The 24,556-nt window shown below is 38.6% G+C and overlaps 2 protein-coding genes and 1 long non-coding RNA gene across 5 annotated transcripts in view; 2 read left to right on the top strand and 1 right to left on the bottom strand.

The window, feature by feature from the left end:
• Positions 1-3,086: 3,086 nt before the first annotated feature.
• Positions 3,087-24,556, top strand: part of LOC122997986 (butyrophilin-like protein 2) — a 32,182-nt gene continuing 10,712 nt past the window's right edge. The window contains exons 1-5 of one of the 3 annotated variants that reach the window (XM_044374431.1): positions 3,091-3,551; positions 5,317-5,649; positions 5,734-5,769; positions 6,731-7,009; positions 7,160-7,772. In XM_044374431.1, the coding sequence (XP_044230366.1) occupies positions 3,464-3,551; positions 5,317-5,649; positions 5,734-5,769; positions 6,731-7,009; positions 7,160-7,305 (882 nt within the window). In that variant the 5' untranslated portion in view covers positions 3,091-3,463 and the 3' untranslated portion in view covers positions 7,306-7,772. Of the gene's footprint in view, positions 3,552-5,316; positions 5,650-5,733; positions 5,770-6,730; positions 7,010-7,159; positions 7,773-24,556 lie in introns of those variants that run through there. The other 2 variants (XM_044374432.1, XM_044374429.1) reach the window with 2 other exon arrangements.
• LOC122997989 lies at positions 4,749-20,337 on the bottom strand. The gene is made up of 3 exons (XR_006407294.1): positions 19,697-20,337; positions 17,548-17,552; positions 4,749-4,759 (listed from the first exon to the last, which is right to left on the bottom strand). It is a non-coding gene; the product is annotated as an uncharacterized LOC122997989 (long non-coding RNA).
• On the top strand, positions 13,547-22,609 carry LOC122997987 (butyrophilin-like protein 2). The gene is made up of 6 exons (XM_044374433.1): positions 13,547-13,708; positions 15,832-16,164; positions 16,598-16,633; positions 21,479-21,757; positions 21,907-22,041; positions 22,458-22,609. Exons 1-6 carry the CDS (start codon positions 13,636-13,638, stop codon positions 22,520-22,522), a joined length of 921 nt encoding a protein of 306 aa, XP_044230368.1. The 5' UTR covers positions 13,547-13,635; the 3' UTR covers positions 22,523-22,609.

Consider the following 24,556-nt stretch of genomic DNA (forward strand, 5'->3'; position numbering starts at 1 on the left):
TATATATATATATATACACACTATTTGTATGTACTTATTTAACTGTATATTCCTTAAATATGTTGATCTTTTTAGTCAAATTTAGTTTTATTCTACTCTAATTTAAAATACCTTAATATTTGTAAATACATTGTCTACAGCTGAATTCCACTGTTCAATCTTATATTGTATAATGACAAATAAAATGAAATGAACCTTAAAAAAAAGGACAGTTAAAAGAAACATTAAAAAAAACATTCATAGTTCATCATTTGCTTTGTTAAAAACATTTGAGGTCCTGAGAGCAGATCTTCATTCTGCCACCAGAGGTCAGCAAACACCTGCTGATCACAGAGACTGTAGTTATAATCAGTGAACTCACTGAGTGTAAAACTTACAGTAAAAGGTCTTTAGAAATGTTTTAAACTTTGACTCATGAGTGACAAATTCTTAACAAAAGTCAGACACAAGATCTTTGAATAAAGAAGCTAAAAGTGACTTTGAGCCATGTTTAGGTTTGATTCTTTAGTGTCGACTGCAGTGAACTCTGAAGTGTTAAAGTGTAAAATAAGGATTACAGTCAAGTCGACCCAAGATGTTCAAGACCAGGTTTTCTTCACTTCATCTGAGTCCACATAACTTGAATAATAATTGCAAATTTGTTAGAAATTTGCACCACTGGCCTGATTGTTTGTATTATTGTTACTTAGCTAGCTAGCTGCTACAAATGAAACATCTAATGTTACACACAAAACGACTTTTTAATTTTAACATAACGTGACACACCTCTGTGTTGGGCTTTCAGTCCTCCTCCTCTTTTGTCCGTTTTCTTCCTCTCACCTGAAGGTTTGGAACTTTTCAGAATGAAATAAATGTGAATATCTTCCTCTTGACATCTCGTCACAGACTTTGTGATGCATCATCTCTGTCTCAGTGAGCACAGTAGAGGCGCAGAGCAGATGAAACATTGTGAGGAACAGGGGTGCAAAGCATATTTCTGTCTTTCTTTGTGTATTTGTTCATATTTTATCCCAAGGCAGAAAATGAGGAGGGGCGCCCACTGGTGAATTTTTATATATCTATTTTTTTTATTTATTTATTTTATTTTTTCCTTTGAAGGTGACCAGCGACTGCCTATATGGCCTATGAGCTGGCCCTGCTTCCGGCTGTCAAAGACTAAAAACATAGTGGCAGTTGGTGGAAACAATCTTCATGTGGTCTGTCCAGTCTTTGTAGGTTTCAGCACATCTTCATGTTTGTCCTCAGCCTAAGAGGTTGTATGTGTGGCACATAGGAAATTGCTCACTTACTTTAAATGTGTTATTTGTAGGCCTATATGTATGCACTTTATTTTGCACGTTAACAGACACCCCCCATTCAATTTCATACATTTGTATTTGGAGTGTAAAAGGCACGAGATCAGTTGGGGGTAAATACGCTGTGAGTCTGCGCTGCTTTCTTCAGTTGACAGTTAACGTATGAACCAGTAAAGCCACCGAGGATCAGCAGACTCACATTGAGTTTTCAATTTGTTCTTTCAGAATAAACGATTTTCTAAAATATGTCACCCCTGGAGTGAGCTAACACTCTATGGGTGTAACATCCCTGATAGCAAATTTCCTTTCCTTTCCATGGATGTTGGCCAGAGAAACAGCAAAGATGTGGCCCACATCTGGAAGTGGATGATGGGCCATATCCGGCCGAGGGCTACAACGGCTATAAGAGAATCACAACAAACCCAGACTTCTACCAGGAGACAGTGGGAGGAAACAAAGACAAAAAAAAAAAACTGACGACGCTGACAACTAAGACACTATACACTTTGTTCTTGTTTTTAATTGCACTCCATGTACACCTTGTTCTTATTGTTCTTGTTGGTCTTTTTATTTGCCCTCCATTGACACTCTAAATCATTAAATTCATCATGCAGAAATGCCAAACTTTCTCTAGTCAGCTTGAACAAGCTGAAGCTTCAATGTTTCTTCAGTGTCTTTGCAGCTGAAGTGACTTGTAGTCATGTTTGTAGGTGGAGATCAATGAACTGAGCAGTCACTGCTGTGAGGAACAGAGTCGACACAGTGGTCATTGTTCATAATAGTTTAAGAGTAAATGTTCTTCATTTGGGGTTTCAATTAGATGTTTATCATCAGTTTGTTAATGGTCAGTGTCGGTGGAAGCTAAAATCATCACATATTGTTAAATATGATATTTCACAGGTTTAAGATGTATGTTTGATGGTCGACCTCAGTGTAACGAAGAGCATTAAGAGTCACCTATAAAACTGAATTCATGAGCGAACTGAAACCATTCAGTCAAACTTTTAAATGGTCACTATTAACTGTTTGAAAACAGACTTCTGAAAGACAGTAAAAAAAATATCAGCTTAATATAGAACAGACTTAATGTAATTTATACTTTTGTTTTCTTTTCTGCGGGTTCTCAGACAAATGAGTCTCATTGCAGTTCTTCAAAGCAGCAACTTAATCTACCTCTTTGATGACTTTACATCTGTGTGTGTGTTTTTGTCTCAACACTATGTAAATATGTAAATATGCATTCTACAGACTTTTAGGAGACTGACTAAAAAAACTAAATAATGAATGATGACTGAATCAACACTGAGCACTTTATCAGGAACACCTATGCTGTCTAATGCGATCCAATACAACAGCTCTGTAATAAAATCTACCTTATGAAGTTTATACACTTTCAGTTTTTGTTGTCAGAAAGGTGATAATTCTACTTTATGTTTATCATTTAGGTCGTAGTGGGTGGTGGTGAACTGGAGTGCATTATACTGATGTGTTCCTAATATTTTGCCTCCCACATGTATGTCAATGTGGTGGACAAAATATTAGTAACACTTTTCAAGTTTCCACCACCACCGACAATTCTTCTTATTAATTATTACTATTCTTTTGCCTTGGGAGTTATGGGGAAATTAAAATATTTAGTTTGTAACATGTTACTAATATTTTTCAAATAGATTTGTGAAATTCCTTTAATTAAACATATAATAGAAGTCGAGATGGCTTTAGTTATAGATTTAAATGTATTACGATTGCCAATTAAATCATATCCAAGGCAGAAATTCTCATATGACATGTTACAGCCACTATCAACTAAGTGAATCACCGACCAAATACCTAACTCTATCTATCTATATTTTTCATTTTCAGAGGTTATTAGAGTTCAAAATTATAGTTCAATTCGTCCTAATTGACTAAATCCATTAACGTGGTGCTTCCGGTTATTTAAGTCCCTTCCGCTGCTGTAATTGGCTCGTATTTTTCATCAGTTTCAGTGACAACCAATCACCAAGGAGTTTAGCACGTCCCCATCCTTCTGCCTGTGTTTTGGATGGGTTACCACAACGCGTGTGCGCGCTGATAACGTCAGTGTTCACTTCCTGTTGTGCAAACAAGACGTCAGATACCCACCAGCTCCAGTTAACCATAACACAGCGTGCAACAACAGACAGGCAATGTCGTGCCTTATACTGAAGTTGACAACCGTGGAGCTCCTGCTCTTGTGTTTTTGTCTTCAGACAGGAATACTTGGACATGAAAACGGTAAGAAAGCTAATGTTCATCTTCAGTAACTGTTAATTGGCGCGCCGGTGTTAGCTAGAAACGCTAGCATCTATGACGAGGCTGATTAGTGTGCAGTTTTTAAACATTAAAGATGCACTGCACCTGAGTCAGCTCAGAGCACACACACCGACGCGATAAACGACACGAAATTGCGGAATAATCGCCTACGAATAGTTCTGTCAGTCAGCCTGGTGAAAGCAGTCACATACACCCACAATGTCAATTAGAAATTAATAATGCAAAATTGTCATTACTGCTGAGGAGCCGTTCCTTTTCATTCTGTAGTGACTAAATCCTACACTTCAGCAGCTACTGGTTGCTGTTGTTTAGACGTGTAACTTACTCAGAAACGATATTCAGTCTTTTCTGATATTTCATATATAACTTACAGCGTTTATTTTCTTACCAATGTCTATTGTCCAGGTAGGTCCAGGTATCATTGGATAATTCGTAATTCATTTGTAATTCAAACACCAAAAAACGGTAAATCTGTTATTTGTTTCAAAACAAAAAAAAAACGTTTTTTGGTGTCAGAATTAAATAACGAAAAACCAATCAAAGCCGGCCCGTTTTTGGTTTTTGCCGATTCGTTTTATCGTCATTCCTTTTTGGATTGAATATTGCACAGGTCTGCGGACATCAAGCCAATTCGTTTTTGAGTTTAAACCAAAAATGGAAATCACAGGGGTTTTTCCTTTTTTCATTTTAAACCAAAAACGAAATCACGTGATCGATTCCTCTTTTGTTTCAAAACGAAAAAACAGAAAACCAAATTCAAAAGACCGTGCAATTTTGGTTTGGAAATCAAGTATTTTTGTCAGTTTTGTACGATAGCGGAAGCGGCTACATTAGTCTACCCATGATCCTCAGCGACCGTTGCTATGGTGAAGACGCCTGCGACTTTGCGTGTCTATATAGTTACAGTCAATTTTAATAATCACATTTACAGATGAATAATATTGCCAAAGCATCAAGGATAATATAATTTTTCATAGAGATTTTTCACATTCAGACTTTTTCCATTGTCTCTCTTAAAATGAGCCTGGAAGCCGACAGCAAAGTGTAACTTTACTTTATGAAGCGAAGAGAAATGTTCTCTCCTCCTCTTAGTAACATCTTTGTACTCCCTCATGGCAGTTTTTTTTTTTTTTTTTTTTTTTTTTTTTTTTTTTAACAGCTCTGATCACCTGCTTTGATTGGTCACTGCAGTGTGACGTCAGGTTGCGTTTCTCCAAAAGTTGACTATGGATCAACTTTCTCACTGCAGGCCGCTGCAGCACCTCTGTGACCAAAACTGGCCTAAATGCACTATGAACGGGAGGACTGGCGTTTTCACAGCACCGTCTGATTTGGTCTGAATACGGCCTTAGCCTCTGTTTACACCTGGTATTAAGATGCATCTATGAAAGTTATACCATTCTTCTTGTATTTACATGACAAATAACATGATATAAGTGGCACAATGATTAGAAATCTAATTTACATGAATTTCAGGTTGGGCTCAGATTTGTAGGGAGGCTTCACAAAGTCCTCAGGAATGTGGGTTAGTTTATGGCTTTGGTGATGAGAGTCTGTGCTCCATCGAAGGTGGGAGTTGTTTTTCTCCGGTCCAAGTGGCCTTTAGGGTCAGTTCATGCTTTAAGTTCAGGCCGTAATTCAAATAGTTGTCCTTAGGAGGTCTTTCTGAGTCTGTTGATCATCACTGATCAACAAACTGTATTATGTGATTTGCTTCATCTTTCAGGGCCAGATGTCGTCACGGTGATCGTGAAACAAGGAAATGACGTCATTTTACCCTGTTCACTCAGCACCAAGGAGAGAATCACGTCAAAGCTGTTTGACTGGAAGAAAGGTGGTCAGGAGGTGTTCATGTATGATGCAGGCATTCATTACAATAACGGCCGTTCAGGTCAAGATGAGCAGTTCAAAGGAAGAGTCTCACATTTTCCAGGAGAACTGAAGTCCGGCAACGCCTCCATTATTATCCAAAATACAAGGATGGAGGACGGTGGAGACTACACCTGTGACTTTTCACGTCTTGAGCCAAGACAAATATTCCACATTAAGCTTGTTGTTGGTGAGTGCTTTCATAAAACAATTAATATGCTGCCTGCAAGTCAAAAACCAGGGCTTCAATCTTTGTTTTTTCTTTTTTTTTTAGAACGTACCTTTAAAGACAGATCAGGAGAAATCACAGGTGAGTGATGTCACTGATCTCGAACTATAGATTTACAATCTATGGTTAACAGTGATCATGCTAATACTAATGCTAACTTTCTCTAGCAAAAACAGGCCGAAAACCGTTAAAACAAAATGTACTCACAGGAAAAACTAATCATCCAACTCATTGATGGGTCTTTTATTAAAACCAAACGCTGAACAAGACTTTTTTATTATTTTTTTAGGCGACCACAATGTTACAATTCCTCCATCTAAACCCTGACAAAACTGAAGTTCTTTTAATTGGTCCTGAAATATTTGTCAATGCTGCTACTCACTTTATTGGCCCACTTCACCCCAACATTAAATCCACTGCTAAGAATCTCGATATCATCATCGACCAGTATATGACATTTGACGATCATGTTAATAAGCTTGTCCAATCCTGTTTTCCTCAGTTAAGAAATATTGTGAAAGTAAGACCTTTTATTGTCCCCTACTGTTCTTGACCAATTAATCCACACATTCATTTTCTCCCAGTTAGACTACTGTAACTCCCTCTACACCCGCCTCAGTCAGTCTTTTAAAATGTTTACAGTAAAAAATAAAATACAGCAGCTAGACTTCTAACCAGAACTAGCCGTAGGTCCCACCTTCGTAACGCAATGGTTACGTTACGTAATCAACTTTGTCGCCGTGGTAGTGACTTGTCAATCACAACGTAGCCACACCCTAAAGCATATGCTGCTTTATCATCTTTTTTACTCTAAATGGGACCATAACTTACAAAATGAACATCATGCTGTATTGAAGAAGACTTGAAACTAGTGATTGAGACCATAAACTCATTAGGAAAGTGTTTACTGAGGTAATAAATCAAGAGACAAGTAGGGGCATTTTCTCATAGGCCTCCATACAATCAGACTTCTTTTTGCAGCCAGTAGAGTCGTGCTACTTCTAGTGCTGTAACTGTCTGTTTCTTAATACTGTGTTCACAGGTGCAGCTGCAGAGCCGTACATCACTATAGTTGATGTCACAGAGGACGGGGTGCAGCTCAAGTGTCAAGTTCAAGGTGCTTTCCCACAGCCGAAGCTACACTGGCAGGACAGTGATGGAAACGTCCTTCCTGCTGAGGAGCCGCAGGTCTCTGAAAGAGGAGGTCACTACAACGTGATCCTCTATAGTACTGTGACGTCGACTACAACCAGCCGCTTCAGCTGTGTGGTCAAACAGGAGGATATCAGCCATATTGTTAACGCTGAGATCACTTTACCAGGTGAGATTGGCTGTATTGATGACTTTTAATCTGCAAATAACTTTCTTTCTCTTTTGTAAATGTTATAACCAATGTGCTATAGATGATATTCAGTATATTCATTCATGATATTTACATTCTGAGAGTCACACCAGTCTTTTGTATGTTCAGATAAACTGTTTGAGGACAAGTCCTGCCCAGTAGCCGGTGCGTTGATAGGTGGGTGGTTTTCTGGAGCTCTAACTGTTGCTGCAGTTTTGGTTCTGTTTGAAGTTGCAAAGTACATCAAAAAACACTGCAAGAAAGGTAAGTTTTAATAATGTATTCATGCAGGCATCAACATGACAGATACTTTGAAAGTCTCAGATATGAACCATTCTGTTGGTTTAAACATTCAATAAAAAATCCATCCAAGTTGCAGTCTGACATGAAATCTTGTCTTTTTGTTAATTGTGTTTAATATTATACAAACAAATAAACGATCTCATTGATTGATTGATTGATTATTATGGAGAACAATAGAGAATATTGTACAGTGTTCCTGTTAAAGAGGTGTAGAGCAGAGAGGACGAGGACGTGTTTGATGGTCGACCTCAGTGTAACGTAGAGCGTGTGAGTAAAAATCTATTTGGATGAGTCACCATAATATAGAACAGACTTTATGTAATTTATACTTTTGTTTTCTTTTTGCAGATCCTCCTCAGAAAAATGGGTCTTATACCGTTCCTTCAATGTAGCCACTTAATCCACCTGTCTGATGACTTAACATCAGAAAACACTAAAGACCCAGCTCTTTCGTGAACAACTGTAGGTAGAGAAAAGACAAAAGGACAAAGAAAACCTCAAAAACCTGCAATCTATGTACTCTAATCATTGCCTTGTTGCACTGCCTGTTGGCATCTACATGCTATCAGGCCCAAATTAATTCTTATATGGAACTTACTCGTGTTGTTATCTGTAGGGCTGTAGTCTGCTGGTTGACTGGTCAATATGCTCTTGTCTCGCCCAACCTAACGGAGACTGCTGGGTCTAACTGTACTCAACGTTCACTGAATCTGTATTTCTCCATAATGACATAACGAGAACCCCCTCCAGGCCAAAAAAAAAAAAAAATTTAATATTTGATTTTGATTTGAAATCGACAGCGTTTGGGAGTCTCTGTGCAGCGCTGTTCCGGTACGTGAGTCAACCTCTATCGTTGCCTTGGAAACCACTGGTAGCGTGGCTCCGTTAAGGAGTATGTTTGCGTAACGAGCGGGAGAGAGTGAGCGGCAGAGAAGTGACGGTGGATGCGAGCGGGGCAGAGGAAAAGGTTAGTAGTGAATTGTCAGTCTGTAAATGTACAGTACAAACTACAGTGTGTCAGTTAATAAATGTAATGTAAATGACTAATCAATTAGTTGAAGATCATGTACGATTTTAGTCGACCAAGATTTTCTTTGGTTGACTACAGCCCTAGTTATCTCCCGACTAGATCCCTGCTTGTGTTGGATCAGTCTCAAATGCACGTCGCTATTTATTTATTTATTTATTTATTTATTTGTTTGTTTATTTGTTTATTTATTTATTGTGTGGAAGCTGTGTGGGATGATGAGAGTGCATCATCATGTAAAATTTGATATACTTCTACTCACAGGAGGCGCTACTGTAATACTATAACATGATATTTCCACAGTTCTGTTGTCTTGAAATGAAACTTGATGCACAAGTCCTCCATGTCAATGTGCACGATCACAGTGAAACATGCTGCAAATATGTAGCCATTAATGAAACACCACAGTACTACTCAGTAAGTTAACTATCTCTTAAATTCCATATTCCATGGTGACTATATTCAACAAAATTGTACAGACGGGATGCTGAACAAGTGTGTGGTATTTGATACAATTTCACCTGTAGATGGCTGCTGAAGCAGAAATTTGCAGTGGCAGCAGCTGGAATCAAACCTGTGACCACACAGTCATCTTTACTCACCAATCGATCTTAAAATCAGTGAATTATTTCTGGGATGACACTGAAATGATATTGTAGAATATCGATGATTATTTGAGTTCAGGCAAATTCATTATTAGTTTTATCTCCTCAAAATTTGTCTATTTCTTTGCACAATTCAGACATAATGGTGAAAGATCTGAAATAATGAAACTTAATAGATGTGCATCAGAGGAAGGAAGCCAACGAGTCTTATAACCACCAAAATACAAAAAACCTAAAGATTAAATCAAGTGAAATAATCAGTGAACTCACTGAGTGTAAAACTTACAGTAAAAGGTCTTTAGAAATATTCTAAGTTTTGACTCACGAGTGACAAATTCTTAACAAAAGTCAGACGCAAGATCTTTGAATGAAGAAGCTAATGAAGAAGTGACTTTGGATCAGTCTCATATGTACGTCACTTTGGATAAAAGTTTCTGCTAAATGAAAAATGTAAAAATGAAAATTGGTTTATTGTATAAAATACAAATGTTCCAAAAAGTTCCAAAAACAAAAAAAATATCCTGTACCCAGGATATCAGATGATGTATTTGACCAGCAGGTCTCTTGCTCTCAGGTTTAAATTAAAATCTATATATTGTTACTTGCAGTTTGACCACATTGTGCATTAAATCACCATCAAAAGCCTGAATTATAAAGCTGAAAGGCAGCTTGTGAAGTGAGACATGGACAGTGATTCTGGACATTTTCTTTTCTTCTAAAACTGGTTAAAAGCCAAGTATCAGTGTTTTTAAATAAGCTTGTGAAGAGTGATTGATTTCAGTCTGACGCCTGAACAAAGATGATTGTAACAGTCCGGATGAGAGGAAATAGAAACATAAACTACTGTTTCAAATGTGAGATTATTATTTAACTGAGATTCTTAACTGAAGGGAAAATACCGAACCTCTCATATCACCTGGTATATTCTATAAATTATTATTAAATAATTAAATAATAAAATAAAATTAAATTATTATTAATATTAAATAATTATTATGTAAATTATTATTGTGTCCTTTATATATCACTGTACAGTTTGTTGGTATATTTGTATTTGAGTTAATAGCAGCTGTCTGTGACACTATTTGCCAAAGTTGATTTTTTATTTATTGTTTTTATTTATGTAAAATGTTATCTGACATGTGTAAGATGTTATGTGTCCTCCTGCTTTATTTCATCATGGCGAGGCTTGGTCTCCCTTTCATAAAATGTATTGATAATGTTTACAGTAATGCTCTGTTACAAAGACCAGTCCGTTATAATCTAAAACACTGAAGATTGTTCAGCTCATTTCTCTGATGTGGTACATGCATGAGATTTGTTCTTTTGTTTTATGTTTTTTGTTTGTCTTCTTATGAACTGGACAGAAGTCATTTTTTCCCATTTATTATTTTTTGATTATGATGACTCATAAGTGTAGCTCCCTCTGCTGGGATGAACTTGTTGTGTCAGTTGTGGATGCCTATAATCTATAATTAAATCCACCTGTTGTGGATTGTGTTGATTTATACACGCTGAGGAAGGGTGCCTGGCTGAAATCTCTGTATGGGAATAAAAAAATTTAACTCAAGTGACGAGGTGTGCTGTCCTGATTCCATTCTTTGTTCAATTTTATTACTTTAAGGATTCAGTACCCGGCTTTTTTGATTGTGAGTTGAGCGTGTTGTATTCTATAATTTTTATCAGCTCAGTTCTCCTCATTTGTAAATACATTGTCTGCAGCTGAATTTCATTGTTCAATCCTGCAAATACAATTAAATGATTAATTAAAAAGGACAGTTACAAGAAACATTAAAAACAACAACAACACCTAGTTGATCACTTGATTTGTTAGAAAACATTTGAGGTGAAACAAATGAAACATCTAATGTTACACACAAAACGGCTTTTTAATTTTAACATAATGTGACACACCTCTGTGTTGGGCTTTCAGTCCTCCTCCTCTTTTGTCCATTTCTTCCTCTCACCTGAAGGTTTGGAACTTTTCAGAATGAAATAAATGTGAATATCTTCCTCTTGACATCTCGTCACAGACTTTGTGATGCATCATCTCTGTCTCAGTGAGCACAGTAGAGGCGCAGAGCAGATGAAACATTGTGAGGAACAGGGGTGCAAAGCATATTTCTGTCTTTCTTTGTGTATTTGTTCATATTTTATCCCAAGGCAGAAAATGAGGAGGGGCGCCCACCAGAGAATTTTTATATATCTATTTTTTTATTTATTTATTTTATTTTTTCCTTTGAAGGTGACCAGCGACTGCCTATATGGCCTATGAGCTGGCCCTGCTTCCGGCTGTCAAAGACTAAAAACATAGTGGCAGTTGGTGGAAACAATCTTCATGTGGTCTGTCCAGTCTTGTCCTCAGCCTAAGAGGTTGTATGTATGGCACATAGGAAATTGCTCACTTACTTTAAATGTATTATTTTTAGGCCTACATGTATGCACTTTATTTTGCACGTTACCAGACGCCCCCCATTCAATTTCATATACTTCTATTTGGAGTGTAAAAGGCACGAGATCAGCTGGGGGTAAATACGCTGTGAGTCTGCGCTGCTTTCTTCAGTTGACAGTCAACGTATGAACCAGTAAAGCCACCGAGGCTCACATTGAGTTTTCAATTTGTTCTTTCAGAATAAATAATTTTCTAAAATATGTCACCCCTTGAGTGAGCTAACACTCTATGGGTGTAACATCCCTGGTAGCAAATTTCCTTTGGCATGGATGTGGGCCAGAGAAACAGCAAAGATGTAAAACTTTGCAGAAAAACAATCAGAGCAATCTGACAGATGATCCTGGGATCAAGACACGTTAGTCAGTAGGAGGACGCAAGCGGGGAGAGCTTACTAGAATGGGGAAACCCAATGAGATGAAGAAAGCAGTGACGGGTCGGCACAACTATGTTGTGAATGAACCAGAGTGGGGAGATTCTGACATAGTTGAAAGTGATGACAGTATGGAGGTAAGTCAGGGTAGTGAGAGAATGAGAGAGAAAAGAGGGAATGAGTTTGCCGGTAACAGCTCAAAGAAAATCAAGGGTAGTGGAGGTTTTGGTGGAGGAAGGGAGGAGAGAACTCAGGAAGGTCTGGAGTTTAAAATTATACTGAGATTTGGTGAGGTGAAGTGAATCTCCTCAATGAGTCCGGTGAAGTTAACAACCGTATTGAGGAACCAGGTTGGGGATATACATATGGCTAAGGTTTTGAAAGATGGAAATCTGTCGATTATTTGCAGGAATGAAGGACAGAGAGATCGGGCTGGAAGGATGAAAGAAGTAGGGCAGTTTAAAGTGGTAAGTATAAGTCGTGTTGAAAGAGGAAGTAAGTGGAGTAAAGGAGTGATTTGGGGGGTGCCAGTTGGAGTCACAATGGAGGAAATTAAATCAAACTTAAAAGGAGGAACCCTGAAAGGCGCTCGGTGGTTGCAGATAACTCGAGGGGGAGTGAGGAAAGACAGTGAACATGTTGTACTAGAATTTGAGGACGAAGTGCTCCCAAAGAAAGTGACTCTAGGCTTCTTGAGCTATACTGTAAGAGAATACGTGCCAAAGCCAATGAGGTGTTACAACTGTCAAAGGTTTGGTCATACAGCCAAGACATGCAAAGGCAGAAGAAGATGTGCCAGATGTGGGGAAAATCATGAGTATGGGCAATGTGATCATGAACAACCAAAGTGCTGTAACTGTGGTGGCAATCACAGTGTGTCTTATGGGGGATGTGAAGTGGTGAAAAGGGAAAGAGAAATATAGCAGGTAAGAGTTCAGAATAAGATTACATATGCAGAGGCTGTGAAGATGGTGAGTCAGAGAGGAGGAAATAGTGAGAGAAACAGAACAGGTACAGGGACCATAAAAGAAGCAGATCAGGAAAGTGAGGGAAAAGTAAAGGTTGATTTAAAGAAATTAGTCACATTCATAGCAGGGGTAGTAAATGCTACAATGGAAGTTAGATCCAAAACGGAGAGAATACAAATAATTGTGAAGGCAGCAGCTCATCATCTAGATATCTGGGATACAACAAATACAGGACGACACCTCTATGCAGTACAGAGAGAAGTGGGCCCAGCGAGGTCAGCTAAAAGAAGCACCAAAGAGGAGAACATCTTAACAAGGCTGAGGGTAGGACACACCAGACTAAATAAAACACTGCATTTAATAAACAAACATCCCTCAGGATTATGTGACCTATGTCAAATAGAGGAGTCAGTGGAACATGTCATTTTGCACTGCAATAAGTATTCTCGAGAGCGAGAAGTATTAAAGAGAGAAATCAGGAAGATTGGAGGGGAAGAATTGAGTTTGAAAAGTGTATTTACAACTGGGTTAGGGAGTTTATTCCACTACTTGAAAGAAACTGGATTGATCAACAGAATTTAGTATTCAGGACATCTTCCTTTTGTTTTTTGTTTTGTTTTGTTTTTTTCTGATTTGTTTATAGGGATAGATAACTCTGGTTCACACTCCAACACAGTAGGTGGCGGTAATGCACCTTCACGCTGGTTGCCACCCGCCATTAAACAAAAAAGAAGAAGAAGTAGTTCTAGGAAACTGAACCACTTCTCCAACACGTGTGAGTTCACTTTACAGCCACCTGAAGTCAGCCGCCGACTCGCTTCAGCTGACAGCATCACTGTGCAGATTGACACCGTCGTGTTTTACACTGAAGGAGACAACTATGAAGCTTCTACTCTCGTCGCTCTGTCTTCATACTTTGTTTGTAGGAATACTTGCACGTACAAATGGAAACGGTAGGAAAACTCAGAAGAAGAAGAAACTATATTCAGTCTTTACGATACTTCATATATAATTTACAGCGTTTATTTTCTTACCAATGTCTATTTTCTGTATTGTTGGTCACTTCCAATAAGCTTACTACATAAAGTTAAAACAAATACAGTCAAAAGCTGTTTGCTCCCGGTCTTCAGCTACGCCTGTGATCACTGAGATGAACTTAAATAACCTGTGGCCAGCCTGGCCCCCACCATACAGCCCCGATGTTTGGGCGTTTTTATAATGTAGCCTAATCTCTGTGAAACAATTAGATAATAGGCCCCTCCCCTATTTTTTTTCCAATCTGATTCACCGTCCAGCTGTCTCAGTTTTTGTCGTTGTTGTTGTTGTTGTATGTGTGTATGCGTGCTTGTTTGTGAAAGATTGTTAAATGACTGAAGATTGGGTTAATCTAACTTTACAGTTAGTCCTTAGACATTTACAGATGAATAATATTGCCAAAGCATCAAGGATAATACAATTTTTCATACAGATTTTTCACATTTAGACTTTTTCTATCGTCTCTCTTAAAATGAGTCTGGAAGCCTCTGTTTACACCTGGTATTAACATGCGTCTATGAAAGTTATACCATTCTTCTTGTATTTACATGACAAATAACATGATTTATTAACAAATAAAGATAAAACCATGAACAGGAACAAGCGCTGCTCTTCACTTTCACCATGCAGACTCATCAAGCAGAATGCGGGGATTGAACCATCAACCTTCTAGTAATAAGTTCACTCCTCTAACCTTTATGTCATCACTACCCGCCTACGTGTATACATTTAATCTGTCATCAGTTTTGTGCCAAGTCATCTCCTTCACCTTGTTAACTGCAGCAGTTTTGCCCTTAGTTTTGCCCGCTAGAAACCACCGGTTACAGAAGGAAAACTGCCTTCACCAGGCTGACTGACAGCAGAAAGTTACTGAACCAAAACAGTTTGCATGTCGGCCCCACCAGAAGAAATCCACAGTGTTTGTATTTATAAATACATGGTGATGATGCATATGATACATGATGCATCAATGTGCAGACTATGCTTTGTGATTGGTCGATGCTTTTATTCGCTGTGTGAAAAGTCAGAAAAATCGACCTCGTTCCGGAAAAAAATCACGTCGCTTGTTCGCCTCGTAATATTCGTGTTCTGTGTGAAAGTTCTCATGACAAAAACAACAGTTCGAAAAAACATGGACGTGCAAATTAATCGAACGCAAAAAAACCGCCCCCCGGTGTGTAAAGGCCTGTTGTCCCCCACAATCAAAACACACAACAGCACAACAACAAACAATACAAAGCAAAAAACACACAGAACACACCGTACAAAATACAAAATACAAAGCTACACACAACAGCCACAATGTCATTACTGCTGGAGAGCCGTGGTGTAAAAATAGTCAAATTATATTTTCAGACGTCCTTTTCATTCTGTAGTGACTAAATCCTGCACTTTAACAGTTACTGGCTGCTGTTTTTTAGACGTGTAACTTACTCAGAAACGATATTCAGTCTTTATGATACTTCATATATAACTTACAGCGTTTATTTTCTTACCAATGTCTATTTTCTGTATTGTTGGTCTAATAAGCTTACAACATAAAGTTAAAACAAACACAGTCAAAAACTGTTACTAATTGAATGTTACTAATCACTACCTGTGATTACTGGGATGAATGGGAGGACTGGCGTTTTCGCCGCACCGTCTGATTTGGTCTGAATACGGCCTTAGCCTCTGTTTACACCTGGTATTAAGATGCATCTATGAAAGTTATACCATTCTTCTTGTATATGATAAATAACATGATATAAGTCGCATAATGATTAGAAATTTAATTTACATGAATTTCAGGTTGGGCTCAGATTTGTAGGGAGGCTTCACAAAGTCCTCAGGAATGTGGGTTAGTTTATGGCTTTGGTGATGAGAGTCTGTGCTCCATCGAAGGTGGGAGTTGTTTTTCTCCAGTCCAAGTGGCCTTTAGTGTCAGTTCATGCTTTAAGTTCAGGCCGTAATTCAAATAGTTGTCCTTAGGAGGTCTTTCTGAGTCTGTTGATCATCACTGATCAACTAACTGTGTTATGTGATTTGCTTCATCTTTCAGGACCAGATGTTGTCACGGTGATCGTGAAACAAGGAAGTGACGTCATTTTACCCTGTTCACTCAGCACCAAGGAGAACATCACGTCAAAGCTGTTTGACTGGAAGAAAGGTGGTCAGGAGGTGTTCATGTATGATGGAGGCACTCATTACAATAATGGTCGTTCAGGTCAAGATGAGCAGTTCAAAGGAAGAGTCTCACATTTTCCAGGAGAACTGAAGTCCGGCAACGCCTCCATTATTATCCAAAATACAAGGATGGAGGACGGTGGAAACTACACCTGTGATTTTCCACGTCTTCAGCCAAGACAAATATTCCACATTAAGCTTGTTGTTGGTGAGTGCTTTCATAAAACAATTAATATTTTTCAACCTGCTCTGAATGCTTCATTTGCAACGTTTTTTTCAAACGTTCTGTAGCCTTTGTTGCTAACGTTGTTGCTAAAGGTTTCCAGGGTTTTCCCCCGAAAGTGGTTAGTAGTGCTGCCTAATCAGTTACACATGCTGAGCCCATATATTTAGTTACCCTGTGATGGTCTCAACATTTATTTCAAGTGAGCCGGACGCCTCCACTGTGAAATATCTCAGGGAAGCCTGAGCATATTTCCCAAAATGTTGAATGCAATGTTGATGTTGCTTTGTTTCCCCCCGTTTCATTTTAGATTAAAAACATTTAAAAGGCTAACAACAAATAGCAAGTTGATAATAGTTGATAATATCGCCCATGCACTGCGCATGAATTAATGTCATTTTTCTTTTTTTCCCCTTAGAACGCACCTTTAAAGACAGATCAGGAGAAATCACAGGTGAGTGATCTCAACATCTGCAGTGTGTGAGCTATAACTCCGCCCCCCCGGGCCTCCGTGTCATTCACCAGTTTTAATACAGTATCTTCATTTTGACTTTTGTTACTGTTCTCACACAGACGCGGGCCGAGGGTAATGTTGGGAAAAACAGCTGCATAACTCCAGGTTTAGTTGATCATTTACCTTCCACAGTAGCAGTAGTGGTACACAATTTCTGTATCATATACACAGCTGATCCAATGCAGAAGTTGAACTCCCTGACGATCAATATAATCTCATAATTGATTAGATGTCTGTTAGATCTACAGTGCTCTGTCCTCAAATACAGATATGGAGAAATCAGTGGGAAGTCTTTATTTTGATGTCATTAATCTCTATATCTGCAACATTTATCAGCCATCAGAGGTTGTTGTGAATGTCCAGCCCAGCCTCTGTAGATTATATCACTGTTTCAAACAGAAACATGATACATGGCTCCAAACTCAGTTGCTGTTAACATGTCATATCCGATTGTTTCCATAGAAACAGTTGCAATGAAACTGTTCATATCTGTAGTCACCTGAAGTGTTTTTGCTTTACTGATGTGGCATCTGGGTGTAAGAGGTTGTTGTGTTGGCTCGTTCTGATACAGGACTATACTTGTATTAAAGTTATATTCTGTCAAAACTCTTGAATGATACTCGGCTCTCACATGATAAAGTTGTAGCACACACTGCAGATGTAGAGGTCACTGCCATCAATATCACGACTCGCCGCTAATTTCCTCTGATCTGCTTTTAACTGTAGAGCACTGTGGGTCATGATCTAGGAGGAATTCAGATTATAAAACATGAACAAACATTAAGTTTTCAGTTATAATAATGCTCTTCCTATGTGAGAAAATATAAAACTGCTGTCGGCTACTAAAGAAGAACTACAACTAATCTGACGGTCAGTTTTTCATTCTGGCAGCTTTAGACTGTTGATCAGATGTTTGTCACTGACACAATAACACAAAGGCTCAAACATGCTTTACAAGAACCTATGATTCATATTTTATAACACAATTTTTATATGACTTTAGTGTGATAGAAAATACTGTCTACATCTCAGACAATAAATTAAACCTGATTTCATTTTTATTTTTGTCGCTCAAGAAACTGAGCAGAAATTCAAGGTTTGTCCAAACTATGATCATATACATACAGAGACAGATTGAACAAAAAAATCCCAGTATTACAGTTCATGTATAATCCTGTAATTGTGCTTTACAAGTTGTTGTTTTATACTTTGTTCACAGGTACAGCTCCAAAACCATATGTCACATCACTTCATGAAACAGCGGACTTGGCGCTGCTGCAGTGTGAAGTTCAAGGTGCTTTTCCAAAACCTAAATTACACTGGCAGGACAGAGCTGGAAACATCCTTCATGCTGAAGAACCAAAGGTGACAGAAAGGCCGCTACGACATCATCCTCCAAACTACTGTGAACAAGACCAACTACTATCGCTGTGTTGCTACGCAGGAGGAAATCAGCCATCAGGTTGATACTGAGACATTCGTGTTTATCTCTGGTGAGGTTCTTCCTAATCATATTTAATATTCAAATGATTTTAATTGTTAACATGTTTTTAGTTCTGAATAAATTTTAATGTGTACTCAGACTAGGGCTGTAGTCTGCTGGTCGACTGGTCGATTAGTTGGTCGATATGCTCCCGTCCGACTAAATTTTCATTGGTAAGGAGAAAAGTGCAACATCAATAGATTTCCAGGATTGATCCATTATTTCCTGCGGCGGGAGGAACAGACTAACCTGTGAAAATGAGGGTGTATTTAAAGCACCCCCGTTGTTTTCACAACTTTGAACTCGCCCAACCTAATGAAGACCGCTGGGTCTAACTGTACTCAACGTTTACTGAACATTTACTGAATCAGTGTTTCTCCTATAATTATCACAACAAGAACCCCCGCCAGGCCAAGAAAATATTTTTTAATGCCAAAATTAACGCCAACTATCCATTCATTCAGAAATCAATAGCATTTGGGAGTCTACGGGGGTTTTTTTGTTTTTTGTTTTTTCTCTCCCTACAGTTCATCAAGTGCAGAGGTGTTCGCGAAAGAGCTTGGTCTTTAGTCTTTTCTGAAAGATTGAGAGGGACTCTGCAGATCGAACAGAGTTTGGTAACTTGTTCCACCACCAGGGAACTACAGAGGAGAAGAGTCTAGCTAGTGACTTAGGGCCCTGTTGTGGTACCAGGCGCCTTTCGTTGGCAGAGCGTAGTGGGCGGGAAGGAGTGTAGACCTGAATGAGGGAGTTCAGGTAGGCAGGAGCCGTTTTAGTTGCTATTTTGTAAGCAAGTGTCAGGGTTTTGAATTTGATGCAGGAAGCAACTGGGAGCCAGTGGAGGGATATCAACCGCGGGGTGACAGGCGCTGTTTTGGGCTGATTGAGGACCAGACGCGCTGCCGCGTTCTGGATCATCTGCAGAGGTTTAAGTGTACATGCAGGGAGGCCTGCCAGTAAGGAGTTGCAGTAGTCAATGCGTGATATTACGAGAGCCTGTACCAGGTGTTGTGCTGCATGCTCAGACAGGTGGGGTCTGATTTTCCTGATGTTGTACAGGGCGAATCGACACGATCGAGCAACTGAGGCCAGGTGAACCTTAAAGGTTAGTTGGTCATCAATCATGACACCCAAGTTTCGGGCAGATTTTGTGGGCATGAGTTGGGTTGATTTAAGCTGGATGCTGATGTTTTGTTGGTATGACAAGGAGCTCGGTCTTAGAGAGGTTAAGCTGAAGGTGGCGTTCTTTCATCCATGCTGATATATCGGAAAGGCATGAAGAGATGCGAGCGGAGACTGTGTGGTCTTCCGGTGGGAATGTCAGGAAGAGCTGGGTGTCGTCAGCATAGCAGTGGTATGAGAAAACATGGGAGTGGATGATTGCGCCAAGTGAGGTGGTGTATAATGAGAAAAGAAGGGGACCGAGCACTGACCCTTGAGGAAGCCCTGTGGATAAGCTGTGCAGTTTGGACATTTCTCTACTCCAAGATACTCTAAAATATCTCCCTGACAGGTAGGACATGAACCAGCGGAGGGCGGATCCTGAGATACCAAGCTCAGTGAGTGTGGAGAGGAGGAGTTGGTGGTTAACTGTATCAAAGGCAGCTGACAGGTCCAGTAGCAAAATGGCTGAGGACTGACCGGCAGCTCTAGCTGAGCGCAGTGATTCCATAACCGACAGTAGTGCAGTCTCGGTAGAGTAACCCTGCTTAAAGCCGGACTGACTTTGGGTCGTACAGGTTGTTGGCAGAGAGGAATTCAGAGACTTGGTTGAAGACTGTGCGCTCAAGTACTTTTGACAGGAAGGGCAGGAGTGAAACCGGTCTGTAGTTTTCAACCTGAGCTGCCTTGAGTGTAGGTTTTTTGAGCAGAGGGGTGACTTGAGCTTGCTTAAAGGCGGTGGGGTAAACACCAGTTGTAAGTGAGGAGTTGATGATGTGTGTGACCGCGGAGTTAAGTGCGGGGGAAATATTCTGTAGCAGGTTAGATGGTATTGGGTCCAGTGGACAAGCAGTGGGACAAGACTTTAGAAGACGTTTGGAGACTTCCTCCTTGGTCATAGGGGAGAATGAGGACAGTGTGGCCCTGTTAGTGAGCAGAAATAGAGAACAGAAAAATGTGAGGCCGCTGAGTTCACTGTGCACTCTTTCCCAAAATCGAAACAAGGTCGGAGTCAGGGCATCAAGGCGGTTTGATGCGCCTCATAACGCTTTTGGTGCATGTTCAGCCATTTAAAACAATAGGTGTACTTCAAAACGTGTACATCAGGCGTTTTCAGTGTGTTTGGGCCTTTTAGTGCTGTGACAGATACTGATGACCTCAACTCACATCGGTCCATAACTCAACTCTGAGTTGTGAACAGCCATTACTATAGTCAACTAATCAATTATTCAGCTTATTATTTCCACATTTCTTTAGTAGATAATGTTATATACAGTAGATCTGAAACCAAACATTTTTTCATTTCACAGTAAGTTGTGTAACAATGCAAAGGAGGTCTAGACCTCTGTAGAGGGTCTGTACATGTTAGTCCCTCCAGGAAGTCGCAATTTCAGTACAGTACTTAACGCAAATTCAAGAAATCTCTGCAATATTTGTGAGAATTTGCAATTTTGCTAAATTACTGCAACTTTTGGCCGAAGCAACAGACCACAAGTGATTTGGACCAGTTGTTGCATTTGGTGTCGTGGTAACTTGCGTCATGGCGTTCAGCAAAGATTCAGGCTCATATTCAGGTGGAAGATCAATTCAAATCTCACCTGCTGGTAAAAATGACTGCACAAGTCCAAACAATTCCTAAATGTTTTGTTGCACTTTGTTTTTCATTTAACCTGCATTATGCTTTGGTATGTGTTCAGTTAGTCAGAAGAACACAAGTTGATGTTCAGACAGCAGAGATGAACATAATCTACCTCCAACATAAAAATGGACACTTTGGAAATTAAACTGTATTTTTATATTGATGGATTTATTTTAATGACATTATTGACTGATTTTATTTGGTGCTAATGTTCAGGTGAAAGTTTATTTAATAAAGGCTTATAATGGAACTAAAGTAGAAAATAAATTTAAAAAGTAGCACTGAAATATAGATGTTTCTGTGAAATGCAGTATGCTTTTCATAGAATGAAGTGATTACATATGAATTTCCAAGTTTCCAATAATCTGGAAGATGTTTTCAGTTGTTTTCTCTCTTAAATGCTTTGAACTGCACATTTACAAAAAAAAAAATAGATCACAGCACATCCCAGAATTCAACTTCTAGTGCTGTAACTGTCCGTTTCTTAATACTGTGTTCACAGGTGCAGTTTCAAAGCCATACATCACTATAGTTAATGTCACAGAGGACGGGGTGCAGCTCAAGTGTGAAGTTCGAGATGCTTTCCCACAGCCGAAGCTACACTGGCAGGACAGTGATGGAAACGTCCTTCCTGCTGAGGAGCCACAGGTCTCTGAAAGAGGAGGTCATTACAATGTGAGCCTCTACAGTACTGTGACCTCGACTACAACCAACCGCTTCAGCTGTGTGGTCAAACAGGAGGATATCAGCCATATTGTTAACGCTGAGATCACTTTACCAGGTGGGATTGGCCGTATTGATGATTTTAATCTGCAAATAACTTTCTTTCTCTTTTGTAAATGTTATAACCAATGTGCTATAGATGATATTCAGTATATTCATTCATGATATTTACATTCTGAGAGTCACACCAGTCTTTTGTATGTTCAGATAAACTGTTTGAGGACAAGTCCTACCCAGTAGCCGGTGCGTGGATAGGTGGATGGTTTTCTGGAGCTCTAACTGTTGCTGCAGTTTTGGTTCTGTTTGAAGTTGCAAAGTACATCATGAAACACCGCAAGAAAGGTAAGTTTAAATAATGTATTCATGCAGGCATCAACATGACAGATACTTTGAAAGTCTCAGATATGAACCGTTCTGTTGGTTTAAACATTCAATAAAAAATCCATCCAAGTTGCAGTCTGACATGAAATCTTGTCTTTTTGTTAATTGTGTTTAATATTATACAAACAAATAAACGATCTCATTGATTGATTGATTGTTATGGAGAACAATAGTGAATACTGTACAGTGTTCCTGTTAAAGAGGTCTAGAGCAGAGAGGACGAGGACGTGTTTGATGGTCGACCTCAGTATAACGTAGAGCATGTTCAGTGTTAACTGTTTGAAAAAGACAATAAAAATATTAAAATCTATTTGGATGAGTCACCATAATATAGAACAGACTTTATGTAATTTATACTTTTGTTTTCTTTTTTGCAGATTCTCCTCAGAAAAATGGGTCTTATACCGTTCCTTCAATGCAGCCACTTAATCCACTTGTCTGATGACTTAACATCAGAAAACACTAAAGACCCAGCTCTTTCATGAACAACTCTGTGCTTAATGTGCTGTAGGTAGAGAAAAGACAAAAAGACAAAAAAAACCCCCTGCAATCTCTACTCTGTGCATTGCCTTGTTGCACTGCCTGTTGGCATTATATGCTATCGAGCCTAAACTTAAGCTTTATGGCACTTACTGGTGTCGTTACCTCCTGACTAGATCCCTGCTTGTGTTGGATCAGTCTCATATATACGTCACTTTGGATAAAAGCATCTGCTAAATGAAAAATGTAAACGTAAAAATGAAAATGTGTTGATTTATTGTATAAAATATATAAGTTCCAAAAAGTTCCAAAAACAAACAAAAAAAAAAACTTACCCAGGATATCAGGCGACTTGTTGGACCGGATCTCTTGCTCTCAGGTTTAGATTAAAATCGATATATTATTACTTGTGTTGTGCCTTAAATCACCAGCAAAAAAAACTGAAAGGCAGCTTGTGAAGTGAGACATGGACAGTGGTGCTGGACATTTTCTTTTCTTCTAAAACGTGTTCAAAAAAAAAAAAAAAAAATGTATTATTTATTTGCAGTTTGACCACATTGTGCATTAAATCACCATCAAAAGTCTTAATTATAAAGCTGAAAGGCAGCTTTTGAAGTGAAACATGGACAGTGGTGCTGGACATTTTCTTTTTTTCTAAAACTGGTTAAAAGCCAAGTATCAATGTTTTTAAATAAGCTTGTGAAGAGTGATTGACTACAGTCTGACGCCTGAACAAAGATGATTGTAACAGTCCGGATGAGAGGAAACATAAACATAAACTACTGTTTGAAATGTGAGATTGTTATTTAGCTGAGAGTCTTAACTGAAGGGAAAATACTGAACATCTCCTATCACCTGGTATATTCTATCTCGTCACATGTAAATTATTATTGTGTCTTTCATATATATATATCATTTTTATATATATCACTGTACTGTTTGTTGGTATATTTGTATTTGAGTTAATAGTAGCTGTCTGTGACACTATTGCCAAAGTTGATTTTTTATTTATGTAAAATGATATGTGACATGTGTGAGATGTTATGTGTCCTGATGCATTACTTCATCATGGTGCGAAGACTTGGTCTTCCTTTCTTAAAATGTATTGATAATGTTTGCAATAATGCCGAATTGCAAAGGCAAGTCAGAATATGTTTGAAAGAGTGAAGTATGTCAGTTATAATCTGAAACACTGAAGATTGTTAAACTCAGTTCTCTGATGTGGTACATAAATGAGATTTGTTCTTCCGTTTTATGTTTTTTGTTTTTTTCTATTTATTATTTTTTGAGTATGATGACTCATATGTGTAAAAAAATTAAAATCAAGTGACTAGTTGTGCTGTCCTGATTCCATTCTTTGTTTAATTTTAATACTTTAAGGATTCAGTACCCGGCTTTTTTGATTGTGAGTTGAGCGTGTTGTATTCTATAATTTTTATCAGCTCAGTTCTCCTCATTTGTAAATACATTGTCTGCAGCTGAATTTCATTGTTCAATCCTGCAAATACAATTAAATGAACCTTGAATAAAAAGGACAATAAAAGAAACATTTAAAAAAAACAACAACATTCATAGTTGATCACTTGATTTGCTAAAAAACATTTGAGGTCCTGAGAGCAGATCTTCATTCTGCCACCAGAGGTCAGCAAACACCTGCTGATCACAGAGACTGTAGTTATAATCAGTGAACTCACTGAGTGTAAAACTTACAGTAAAAGGTCTTTAGAAATGTTCTAAACTTTGACTCATGAGTGACAAATTCTTAACAAAAGTCAGACACAAGATCTTTGAATAAAGAAGCTAAAAGTGACTTTGAGCCATGTTTAGGTTTGATTCTTTAGTGTCGACTGCAATGAACTCTGAAGTGTTAAAGTGTAAAATAAGGATTACAGTCAAGTCGACCCAAGATGTTCAAGACCAGGTTTCCTTCACTTCATCTTGAATAACTTGAATAATAATTGCAAATATGTTCGCAATTTGCACCACTGGCCTGATT

This window comes from Thunnus albacares, chromosome 15 (assembly GCF_914725855.1).
Source record: "Thunnus albacares chromosome 15, fThuAlb1.1, whole genome shotgun sequence".
Classification (NCBI taxonomy): Eukaryota; Metazoa; Chordata; class Actinopteri; order Scombriformes; family Scombridae; genus Thunnus; species Thunnus albacares.

Coding starts and splice junctions, on each gene's coding strand:
- LOC122997987 (XM_044374433.1), top strand. CDS start 13,636: ATGAAGCTTCTACTCTCGTCGCTCTGTCTTCATACTTTGTTTGTAGGA. Junction 16,165..16,597: donor CCACATTAAGCTTGTTGTTG/GTGAGTGCTTTC, acceptor TTTTCCCCTTAG/AACGCACCTTTAAAGACAGA. Junction 22,042..22,457: donor CATGAAACACCGCAAGAAAG/GTAAGTTTAAAT, acceptor TCTTTTTTGCAG/ATTCTCCTCAGAAAAATGGG.